This window comes from Impatiens glandulifera, chromosome 4 (assembly GCF_907164915.1).
Source record: "Impatiens glandulifera chromosome 4, dImpGla2.1, whole genome shotgun sequence".
NCBI lineage: Eukaryota > Viridiplantae > Streptophyta > Magnoliopsida > Ericales > Balsaminaceae > Impatiens > Impatiens glandulifera.
Genome location: NC_061865.1, coordinates 5,925,893 through 5,939,222, shown reverse-complemented (window position 1 = coordinate 5,939,222; position 13,330 = coordinate 5,925,893). Strand labels below are relative to the sequence as shown.

The following is a 13,330-nucleotide window of genomic DNA, read 5'->3' as shown; positions in this document are numbered from 1 at the left end:
CTGACTGAAATAACCAAATGCACAGGACCTAAGATCACATTTGGTGATAACAATAAAGGTAAAACTGTGGGTAAGGGTAAGATTATCCATGATAACCTTACTATTAATAATATGTTGCTGGTAGAAAATCTATGTTATAACTTGATAAGTATTAGTCAAATGTGTGATAACGACTATACTGTAGATTTTCAAAAACATGCATGTCTTATAAAAGATCAGCATGGTAACACATTGCTGATAAGAAGTAGGGTAGGAAATTCTTATAAGATGAACTGGAAAAATAAGACGTCTGATCCTTTATGCATGATAGTTAAGAATGATCAAAACTGATCATGGTATAAAAGATTAAACCATATTAATTTTAAAATCATTAACAACATATGTTCAAAAGAGTTAGTAACTGGTATACCTAAACTAAAGTTTTCTAAATATAAGGTATGTCATGTTTGTCAGATGAGAAAACATGTCAGATTAACTTTTAAAAACAAAAGGAATATCCAATTCGATAGGTGTTTGAAATTATTGCACATGGATCTGTTTGGTCCAATCCCAATCACCAATTTAGGGGGAATGAGATATACTATTGTCATAATTGATGATTATTCTATATTTACTTGGGTAATATTTTTGATATCTAAGGATCAAACTGCTGAAAATTTGATTAAAATCATTAGAAGACTACAAAATGAAAATTCTTTAAGTATCATAAAGATTATAAGTAACAGAGGAATAGAGTTTACAAACAGAAGTCTGTCTTCTTTCCTTGAGGAATCTGGTATTAGACACGAGTTTTCTAGTATTAGAACTCCATAGCAAAATGAAGTTGTTGAAATGAGAAACAGAACACTGAAAGAAGTAGCGAGATCTATGCTAGTTGATTCCGATATTTCTCAAAAGCTTTGGGCAGAAACCATTAACACAACATGTTATACTAAAAACATATCAATGATTAATAAATATTTCAATAAAACACCTTACAAAATATTTTTTGGTAAAATTTCTAAAATTTCATATTTTAGGATATTTGGATGTAAGTATTTTATTCATAACAATGGAAAAAATCATTTGACTGCTTTTGATACTAAAGCAGATGCTGGCATAATGTTAGATTATTCTTCAGTTAGCAAAGCTTATAGAGTTTTTAATAAACAAACTCTAATTGTTGAAGAATCTACCCACATTGTCTTTGATTAATTCGTTGAAAGTAATTCTAACGAAGTCATTGAAGTTGCTTACAGGTTGGAAACTACTAATCTCCAATCTGATAGTGACAATGAAGTTCAGGTCATCAGAAACAGCACGTCTGATCAGCTAACTAAACCGGTTGATGTTCAACTAGATAAGCAGACTATAAGTCAGCAAACTACTGACAGTCCAGATGTCGCGGAGCCAGCTGACTAGACTAGGGATGGCAATGGGTACCCGTATACCCGATACCCGTGGGTACCCGATGGTCGGGTTCAGGTTCGGATATTTTAAATTGGGGTCGGGGATGGAGACTAAAAATGATTACCCGATCGGGTTCGAGTTCGGGGATGGGGAGTGTACAAAACCCAAACCCGGTACCCGAAATATTAATATTAAATATATATATATATATTAAAAATTAAATTGACTTTTCAAATTTTAAATCAATGCCGTCGTTATAAATTTATATTAAATATATTAATTAATTAGTTATACCAACACTCAACCACCCACTTCCCATGCCATAATTAATTTAATTTATATTCTCTATGACTCTTAATTTTCCTTTCTTTAATAACAAAAATTTTCCCTCTCTATTCATTTCTTATTTTTAAGATTAACATCTCTTATCTCTCTTTTGTTTAATATTTTCCTAATTTTTGTTGAACTTCACTCTAATTCTTGTTAAAGTTCATGTATGTATATTGTTCAACTTCTACAATATAACTATACAAGTAAGTAATATTTTCATATGTATTTTTAATATTTAGTATTTAGTATATTTAGAAAATAATAAATAAAAATTCATATTTTAATCGGGTAATGGGGTACCCGTCGGGTATCGGGTACCTGGCGAATCGGGGATAGGGATACAAATAGATATATCCGTCGAGTTCGGGGATGGATACTTCACTACCCAACGAGTAGTGTACCCGTTTCCATCCCTAGACTAGACGGCTGACCCTTTGAGACCAAATTTCAAATGGAATAGAAACTACCCACCTGAAATAATCATAGTAGATAAAAACACTTTGAAGATGTTGGTGCTGTAATAAAAGCATTGAAGCGCTTGATTATAATGTTAAAAGGGGGAAGGGAGCAATCGAGGGGGAAGAGAAGGTTGCAGCCGGGGAAGTCGAAACAGAAGGAAGCAAGACCGAGGAGGAGGACGAGGAGGAGGTTTGGAAAGACTCATATTTAGCGATAGGCTGAGCTGAGCTTCAAATGAAGACAAAAGGGGGAATCTCAAATTTTGTATATTTTATGTACTTATATTTATATAAAATTTAATTTTAATTCTCTGATCTTATGACTTAGTTTTAACATCATCAAAAAGGGAAAATTATTAGATTAAGTTAAATGAAGAAAAAAGTAAAATTAATTAAGAGAAAAATAATTAATTAAGTTGAAATAAGAAAAAATGCTTTAATTGATTAAAATGAACTTAGGTAAATAAAAATAAGTTTAATCATTACGACATAGTTTTGATGATTAATTCATAAGTGAATAAAACTAAGTTGTGAAAATATCTTATGCACAGGTACAACTCAAGAGACGTTTGTCTTCAGTAGCAGTCTTAAGAAGCGCGAGAAGACATCTCACTTCATTAGACGCCTTGGTCTGAAGAAGCGCGAGCAGACGTCTCTCTTCAACAGACGTCTCACTTCATCAGACGTCTTGGTCTGAAAAAGCGCGATCAGACGTCTCTCTTCAACAGACGTCTCACTTCATTAGACGTCTTGGTCTGAAGAAGCACGAGCAGACATCTCTCTCTTCAACAGACGTCTCACTTCATCAGACGCATTGTTCTGAAGAAGTGTGCGAGCAGACGCCTTGCTTCAGTAGTAGTCTAAAGAAGTGCGCGAAAAGACGCATTGCTTCAACAGTAGTCTGAAGAAGTGCGCGAGCAGATGCCTTGCTTCAGCAGCAGTCTGAAGATGTGCGCGAGGAGACGCCTTGCTTCAGTAGTAGTCTGAAGAAGTGCGAGCTGACGCCTTGCTTCAATAGTCGTCTGAAAAAACTTATGCTTATCTGCATAACTCATTAGCATAGCGAACAATAGTGTTCGTTATCAACAGTTTGCCAAGTCATCTTAATACGTTTAACTACCACGTACTCAATTATTCCACTAACCCGCGTTGTACCTTCCAGTACACCACGTTTTACCGAATATTCCACAGTATAATCCGATACGCCACGATCTAACAAATATATTCTGGTGTACGATCATGTACACCTGACGTACATCTAACGGAAAGTTAACACGTATCCAAGAGACAAATTCGACTGTTGTTACACTATAATATAAAAGGAAATCAGAGTACAATGATGAATTGCATGATCTCTCTCTTGCGCAATCTCTCGGTCTCTCTCTAGCACTCTATGATCTCTGAATTTCTTGGCGCTTGATCTCTCTCTAGCTCATCTTTTTCAAGTGTATTATGTAATTCACTACATTAAGTTGAGAGATAATTTATTGTTTTACCTAAGTGTATTTTTAATATTGTAATTTAAATAAAACGTTATTTGTTCAACAGTGAGTGATAGCTAAGAGTTCAGAACAGACAGTTGTTAAGTCCTGAGTTCTAACTGGGTTTGTGTAGTCGTTATACGAATCAAAGTTTCTAGTGAAAATTCTCCTGAAAACAGAAGAAGGGGTGACGTGGGAGTTTTATCTCCGAACATGCATAAAACTCTTGTGTTATTTCATTTTTGCATCTAACAGTCTTACATTTACCGCTTCAAATCTAGCAAGTATTTCCGCACTTAAACCCGTTCAAGAGCTTGCAACAATTTGTGAAGAATATAAACAGATTTCATCTCTAACATGATTAAAATCGAATTGAAAGTGATTAGTACAACAATATTCAATCCTCTCTTCTATTGTTGTCACCGATCCTAACAGTTCTCATCATCTTTTTCTGACTTTTTACTTTATTCTGTAGTCTTTTCCAGGCTCTACAATTTTTCTTCATGTGACTGTTACGAGGGATTATTAGGGGTTAGGGTTCTTAACCCTAAATAAGTTGATGGATAGATGTAACCCTTATTAATAAGGCAGTAAGCCAAAATATGGAATATTAATTCATTTAGAATTAATAATTATTTATATGGAAATAAATAATTATTAATAAGGTAGTAGTTAAAAATGTGAGATTGACGGACAACTGATTATGGCAGCTGAAGAGTATATAAGGAAAATAATATAATCTACATAATATTCGGCTGATGATTGATTATGGTAGGTGGAGGCTATACAAAGAAGAGATCGGGGGTCTATAGAAAACACACTAGACATTAATCAAGAAATCTCTCAAGATTAACTTCTCTCTATCTTCTTATTCTTCCCCCATTGTATTCACCCTATTAGGGTTCTATCTCTCTTCTATCAATTCAAGTATTATCTTATATTCTCTTCGTTCTTCATTCTAATTCTACTTTTTATGCAATTTCAAAATATATATACATAAATCTACTTTAAGGTATATCATTGGTATCAGAGCAACGTTCTTGGAAATATTGTGGAAACACGCATTGACGGGTAGTTGAATGAAAGCTGTAAACATAGTCAAACGCATGAATGAATAAAGTGTGGTGAGTTGTCAAAATGAATTTTCCAAAATTCTTTGGAGAAGATGTCGAAGAATGGATTTATGAGGCAGAAAGATATTTTCGGGTTAACGACACGCTTGAAGAAGACGAGGTTCATCTTGCGGCAAGTCACATGAGGAAAAATGCACTACGATGGCTTAGGGAACATGTGGTCATGAAAACTCTCAGTAGAGGATTGACGTGGAGAGAGCTAAAACAACTAGTGCGACGTGAGTTTGGGTCGTGTGCAAGGGACGATCCACGACATATACAAAAGAAAGTGCAGCTAGAACCGTGGAAGGTAATCGCGGAACAGTGTCAACAAATAACCGACTTGTTAAAATCATGGAGGATCGCGGATGAAATTAAAAGACAAACAAAAGGCCGATGAAGAAATAACAAGGCAAAAGTGGGAAAACGATCGTCAAAAATTGATAGTCGAATCCGATGAGTTACTGGAAGATGACAAGCAACCTGTAGAAGATGTTGGACAATCGACACATTCCACATTGACACATTCACAATCGATGCCTTCCCCATTGACATATTCGGCTCTAAACAAAGACGAAACCTCTTTTAATGATGTTTGTTCTAAAGTGGAAGATGCACCTCCTGTTGAAGACTTTTGTTATGGAAAAGAAATGGAGACTTCAAATACTCATGATATCAAACACGACAATCTTAGTCTCGATGAAGAAATCTACAATAATTCAAGTTCTTCGATTATTTATTTGCAAGTCTCACAAGTGTACGATGACAAAGAGAATGCGAAGACAACCTACGTTGGAAAAGAAGATCATTATCGGGTTGACTTGGGAGAAGTAAAATTTAAAGAAATATTTGAAGATGTTTTGGGCCTTGAAGATAGAATGTTGTCGTTTGATCCCATTTCTCAAGCATACTTAGCGCCAAGTCCAAATTGCGTCCAGATTTTGTGGTTCGAGAAATCTCAAGATGTTGGATCTTGCTTTCAGAAAATTTTATGGCATAAAACATGGATGAGATGCAAATACTTATTATGGTTTGAAGAACCACCAGATGCAGAGTTTTGCAATTGTTCTTATGCCTTACAATTGGGAGATATTTTGAAGCAATTTGTGTGGTTTGAAGAGCCACTAGATACTTGGGAGTGTCAGTTAAACCTTCGTTTATTATCTACAGGGGAGAATGAATCTTGGTTGGAACATGAATTTCCGAAACTTGGGTTTGTTGGAAATAAGTTGGCTTCTTCTTTTAATTGTGTTGTTCGTGGTCGAACAAATGTTGAAGGGGAGGCTAATGTTACGAGGGATTATTAGGGGTTAGGGTTCTTAACCCTAAATAAGTTGATGGGTAGATGTAACCATTATTAATAAGGCAGTAAGCCAAAATATGGAATATTAATTCATTTAGAATTAATAATTATTTATATGGAAATAAATAATTATTAATAAGGTAGTAGTTAAAAATGTGAGATTGACGGGCAACTGATTATGGCAGCTGGAGAGTATATAAGGAAAATAATATAATCTACATAATATTCGGCTGATGATTGATTATGGTAGGTGGAGGCTATATAAAGAAGAGATCGAGGGTCTATAGAAAACACACTAGACATTAATCAAGAAATCTCTCAAGATTAACTTCTCTCTATCTTCTTATTCTTCCCCCATTGTATTCACCCTATTAGGGTTCTATCTCTCCTCTATCAATATTTTATATTCTCTTCGTTCTTAATTCTACTTCTATTATTTATGTAATTTCAAGTTATATATACCTAATTCGTCTTTAAGCTATATCAGTGACCTTCTTTACCACAATGTTAACATTGTCTTCCCTTAGATTTTGATCTGCCTTTGGACTTGCTATGGACTCTTGATTGTTGTCGGTATTCAGCTCTTCCCTATTCTCTATGACTTGGGCTTGTGCACTATTAATATTAGTTGACTTTCTGTTTGTCTCCTCATTGAACAAGTTACTAGTAACTATACTCATAGTAAATACACCATTCGGAGCTACATTACTGACTGTCACAACCAAGGTCTCCCAACTGTCTGGCAATAATCTCAAGAGCAATAAGGCTTGTAGTTCATCTTTTAAAGTTATCTCCATCACTGACAATTGATTAATCAAGCTCTGGAACTCATTTAAATTCTTAGCAACACTTGTACATTATCTGAATTTCTTTACTAACTTTCGAATAAGAAACGTTTTGTTACCTATTGTTTTCTATCCAAACAATGACTCCAACTTCTTTCATAATTCATGGCACCCTTCTCATTTGCTACATGGTGGTATACATTATCATCAAGTCACTGTCTGATTGTGCCGACTACTTTTCGGTTCAATTTTGTCCAATTAGTGTCAGACATGTCTTTTGGCTTCGCATTATCTCCTTCAACCGGCTCATACAAATCTTTACAGTAAAAATATCCTCTATTTTGGATTTCCAAATATGCTAGTTATTATTTGTCAACCTGATCATTTTACTATTGTTTTTCATCTCAACTTACAAAAGCACTCTTCAAAAAATAAACCCAACAACTCTAATACTACTTGTTGAGAATTTTGAAACGAAAATATTTTTATACTATAATCAATCAATATGAGATGGATAAATGCACAGGTTATCCAAATCTAAAATAGAAGATTAAGTACATAATAAAATAACACCAGATTTACGTGGAAAACTCTCTCAACTTGAAGGTTAAAACCTATGAGGTCAACTAACAAATTTCACTATAAACAAGAAACAAATACAAATGTTTTTCTTAACTTTAAACTCAAAGTTGAGGTATACAATTCATTCATATTCAAACTAGTTGATAAATATAAGGAGATCACTACTTTCTCATTTTCTTTTTGTTCATATATTTCTTCTCTTGATAGAATAACCCACCTTCTTAGGGTTTTCCAAATTGGATTGAACCAACCGGCCCAATAGTATAAAATGATAGGTCATTTTTTACTTTGTCTCTCTCATCGAAACCCTGGCCGCTCTCAATCTATTCTCAGTTCCTCTACAATGGACATCAGGAGTGATCCTTCTAAGCATGGTGGAAAGAGTATGAGACAAAGCACCTCTGTCGCCGACTCTGATTCCGTCCTTCTAGCAACCTCCCTGCCGGAAGAAATCATTTCAAATATCCTAATCAAACTGCCAGTCAAATCACTCATCAGATTTAAGTCCGTCTGCAGATCCTGGCGTGAATTGATATCTGATCCAATATTTGTTAAGGCACATCTGCAAGGTAACATCCAAGACAAGAATTACGCACACCATGGGCTTATTATGGAAAACTATAATGTGAGATCATGTTCCCTTTCATCTGTTTTGAATGAAGAATCATCTATTACAACCTTGGATTATTCATTGAAGGACCAAAAGCAACAGATTTGGATAGTTAATTCAGTTAACGGGTTAGTTTGTATCCATTCGAAATCTCATATATATATATGGAACCCATCTACTAGGAGAGTAAAGAGATTGCCTCATTATGGTATTGAAATAGATCCAGGGGATATCATTTCATATGGGTTTGGATATGAAGAAGCTAATTCCGATTATAAGGTGGTTGTTATTTACCGTTCAGAATGTTGTTTTGAACGGCCTTGTAAAGTTGAAGGAAAGATTTATGGGTTAAAGACTGATTCGTGGAGGAAGATTGATGATTTTTATATAGGAAAACAGTTGTATGAATATGCATTTTGCACGTTTGTGAGTGGATCGCTTAACTGGGCAGTATATGGTGGCATTATTGCCTCTTTCGATTTGTCGAAAGAAACCTGTTCTGTAACCAAACTACCTTTTTATTTGAAGAAAGGGATGATTTGTTGTTCAAAATTAGGGAATTTAAGTGGAAGTCTATGTCAGCTATCTTACGTTTATAGGACGATGACAATTGATTTATGGGCGATGAAGGAGTTTGGAAAAGTAGAGTCCTGGTCTAAGATGTATTCAATACCGTATCAATGTGAGAAAGGTTTTTTGCAAAGTATTTTCCAGCATAATGCATCCTTGATTATTTCCGGGAAGAATAAAGTGCTTATGTTGATTGGATCGGCTTTGATGTTGTATAATCTTGAGACTAAGACGTTTACACAGCCCAAGATTCAAAATCTCAGGTTTCTCCATGATGTAGAAACTTATATCGAGAGCCTGGTCTCACCTCACCTGATGATCCCAACAACAAATCATTAAATGAGGTAATTGAAGAAATAGTAAGAAATTTCTTTTAAATTCTTGGTTAATTCATTGCATTCTCTTTAACAAAAAAGTGTTTGTTTTTTTACATAATTCATATGATTTCCTAAGAAGTTTAGGTGATCACGGGCTTTATATATATATATATATATATATATATATATATATATATATATATATATATATATATATATATATATATATATATATATATATATGTTCTTCTTCTATAACTAGATGGGGGATTGCTCAGTCACCAGTTCCCACCCCTAGATAGCTATATACTTGTATAATCTTTTTTTGTCAATTTTGTATGTTGAAAAAATATGTGTATATATATCTCTATAACCAAACACAATAACTCACAAGATGTTTTGCTTCATATTTCTCATAAGTGTTTTGTATTTTAAATGATTTCATTCATTCCTCATTTTGATGAAAAATGGTTCATTCTAAGGTTTTAGCTTGTTATTATATAGCAGCTCATATATATCCATCGGTTAAGATTTAAAAGAAGTTTGATTCTAATAGTGTTTTTTATTGTTATGTTATACAAAATTTGTGTTTGATTTGCGTCTCTTTAATTTTAGATCCCACGGGCATACTGAATTTTGCTGTCAGAATAGTCGATATTGTTGAATGATAAATGAATACAAGTGAAGATGATGATGATGATGGTGAATCATTTAAGTTGGTATTTTCCTTGAAGTCTTTCATACAAATGGCTGTGGAAATCTCCCTTTGATGAAAAGTATGTCATATGGATATGGGGATGTCATGTATTTTCTTTATTTAAGTGGAGAACTTGTTTTCCTATTTTCATTCTCTTTATCTTTTTAACATTGTGACTATGGAATATTACTTATGCAACAACTTTACTCTTTCTTTCTTTAAATTTCCACATGCAAAATTTATTTTCAGTAAAGTAAAATCATTTTCATCACATTATTTATATAGATTTTTATGTATTGTTATAAATTTTGAGTAGGTCAAAAAAATTGTAGATCTCAAGTTGGGCTTCGTTTTAAGTTTTTTGACTTTTGGACAACTTTGCCTAACTAGGTCTTAAGGGTATAATATGAAAGAAAATGTCTAGAAATACAACATAATATAATAATTAGTATGTATTTCATGCAAATATATAAAATATTTTAAATAAAAATAACATTATTCAAATATTTGAATTGGTTTTAATTGTTAAAAATTAAGTTCAATTTTACTTATATTTTTAAAATTCATCGAGTATATATAGTTAGAAAGATGTAATCCAAACTACATTTAAGAAAGATGTAATGCATATTAATGAATCATATAAATTTACAATATTCATTAGATAAGAATAAAAAATAAAAAAAGTGGTCTAGAAAAAAAAACATCAAATTACCGATCAATCAAATTATATAAAGTTCTATATGGGTCTAATATTTTTTATTATAATATACTTATTTGAAAAATATTAAAATATAATCTAATCGATTAATTTAAATTTTTATATATTTTATATCTATAATAATTTTAATTATTTAATAACCAAACTTAATAAAAAAATAATAATTATAAAAAGAATAGAAACATAAATTAATATAATAGATAAATGGACAAATATAAAAAAATATTTAAAATATATATAAATAACTAAAAAATAAGTAGTAATAAAATTGTTATATAAAATGTCTTAATTTGTTTTTTACAATAATAAATTATAATAATAAATAAATGGACAAATATTAAAAAATAATTAAACTAATATAATAATTAAATAATAAAAATATGTGCTAATAAAAAAATGGTCATATAATGTCTTATTTTATTTTTTTATAATAATAAATTAGTAAAAACTATTTTAAATTAATATATAAAAAATTCTATAAAAAATATATTTGTTAATAAAAAAATAAAATTTCAAATATTTTTTTTATAATAATAAATAAGTCTCAAATACATTTCTCAATAAATTTAAAACTTAACATTGTTAGGACCGGGATCGCCCTTGGAAGATTGGGGTTTCGGTTTTTGAAGGGTTGACCGCTTACAACACAACACGCTCTGATTGGTGATAGTCCGGTTAGAGATTACAACTGTTCTTAACACTACGCAAGCTGTTACAGACTCTTGAACCGAGTTCAAGGGCGGAAATGTCTATTTCAACTTGAAGCAACACACACGACTTGGATGATGTTTATGAGGAATCGGTTTAAGAAGTATGAATAGACCGGTTTTGATTAAGGAATAGGATTATATTTTGGTTAGTATTGGTTCGGTTTTTAAGTGAGTAAGCAGGAAATAAGAAAAAGACACGAGACATGATTTTTTATGGATGTTCGGAGCAAACCCTCTTACGTCACCCCTTCTTCTCAGATTATGAGAAGGATCTCCACTAACTTTGAATGTTACAACACTCACACAATGTCGGACGAGCCTAACTCGCTACTCGCCGGTTACACCACTTCACTCTAATGTAATACAATAACACAATATAGCAACAATGCTTTCGGTAAATGAAACAACAATTTAGGATCGCGCGTGAGATTTCTTTCTCTCTCTTAAATATTTCAGAACCGTAATAAATGAAGTCGCTTCGTCTTCCTTTTATAGTAAATGACATCCCAACGGTCATCTTCTTATCTCTCCGTAGGATTGGTCAGTTTGAAACCACGCCGGTTCAGAAATGTTGCGTGCACGTTTCATCTTTCTGACACTTGGCAAGCATGCATATACCGGTCAGGTATTGATGACGTAACCGGCTTGCAGTTTTGGACACGTGTCAAACATGCACCTTTCGGTTGTCTGATTCGGATCTTCGGATAAGCAGATCATCATTATTTTATCGCATACTTCTGATCTGGATCTTATCTTCTTGCATTTTCCCAAAAAGTATCTATTTCGTCATATTACGTCATCTTATATTTCGAAGTTTCCGGTTGATCTTCTCGTAATATAGTCCGGCTGGAATGTGAACTTTTCTTTACTAGCCGGTCTGTTTGAAATGTTGAAGTCGGTTCCTCTTGATCATGACTTGATCATCTAGAGCCGGATTACTTTGGTGTATTCTCCAGCCGGTTTATGCGGTCTCCAGCCGGTTTATACGACTTGGTCTGTTCCTGCAATGAAAGTTAAGATTAATTTAGTTATCTGGCCGTTTAAAATTAACTTACTTAATTTTTCTAACAAACATATTTAATTAAATATATATTTTTTTAAATAATTTTAATATTTTTATTATTTTATTTTACAGTTTTATTTTATTTTTAACAACATTTTAATTATTTATTTTAATTAAGTATTTTAATGTATTAAATATATATTGAGATTTTTCTTTTTAATTTTTTAGTCAATATATAATGTCTTATTTTATTTGTTATAATAATAAATAAATCAAAAATATTTTCTGAATGACTTAAAACTTAACCTATTTAGTTAATATATTTTCTAATTTACATATTTAATATATATATATATATATGAAACATTATAAATTAAAATAAAAAAATATTTATTATATTTTTATTGATTTTTACACCAGAATTTTTATAAGGGGTTCATATTTTTTGTTACGCCCGTAATGGGCTTTCACACTATGTCTTTCACGCTTGTCAAATAATTTTGAACTTTGAAAAGTGGAACCAAATAGGTCTTAGGACCGGAGTCCTTAGGTCTGTGTTTAGTTTTGTCGATCTGGGCTCGGACGGGGTCGGACGGGCTCGGTCTAGACCGAGGTGGTCTGGATCGGGGCTCGAGAGCATGGGCCCTGGGTTCGAGAGGCTCGGTTCCGAACTTGAACTGCTCCGTTCTAGGCCTAGGAGGCTCGATCCCAGGTCAAGTTTCTCGGTCTAGTACATGGTCCTAGGGTTAGAGAAGGCTCGGTCCTAGGTTAGAAAAATCGGTAATAGGCTAAAGGGAATGCTCGTTCCTTGATCAAAAACATTGGTCACAATTATCGATCATAGCTCAAGAACACCGGTCCTTGACTCAAGAACGTCAGTTCTCGGTCTCGGTCAGGACTCAAGAACATCGGTCATTGGTCTCGGTCCGGACTGAAGATCCTCGATCTTGTTTCTCGGTCCCGGTCCTACATGACTCGGTTGTCGGGAACCGAGTGTTCTTGAATTGGTCAAGAATTGCACATGTTATAACTTTTGATACAGATCATGGATCTGCGTTGATCTGTAAGTTGTAGATGATTCATATGATCATGGAGACAAAAGTCCTAACCCTAATCACGATCAATCGATCCCTACAAAGATTAATTTTTAAAAATTGTGTTTAGGTAAAAATTTGAATCTTTTGAATTAGGTCATTTCAATGTCTAATCATTAACTTTGAAATGATGAATATAGTTGAACACAATCAAAAACAAGAATATCATAG

The 13,330-nt window shown here is 33.0% G+C and overlaps 1 protein-coding gene across 1 annotated transcript; it reads left to right on the top strand.

Moving 5' to 3' along the window:
• Window positions 1-7,644: 7,644 nt before the first annotated feature.
• On the top strand, window positions 7,645-9,857 carry LOC124936787 (F-box/kelch-repeat protein At3g23880-like). Its single transcript, XM_047477314.1, has 2 exons — window positions 7,645-8,964; window positions 9,553-9,857. The coding sequence occupies exon 1, from the start codon at window positions 7,709-7,711 to the stop codon at window positions 8,957-8,959; it is 1,251 nt and encodes a 416-aa protein (XP_047333270.1). The 5' UTR covers window positions 7,645-7,708; the 3' UTR covers window positions 8,960-8,964; window positions 9,553-9,857.
• The last annotated feature ends 3,473 nt before the right edge of the window (window positions 9,858-13,330 follow it).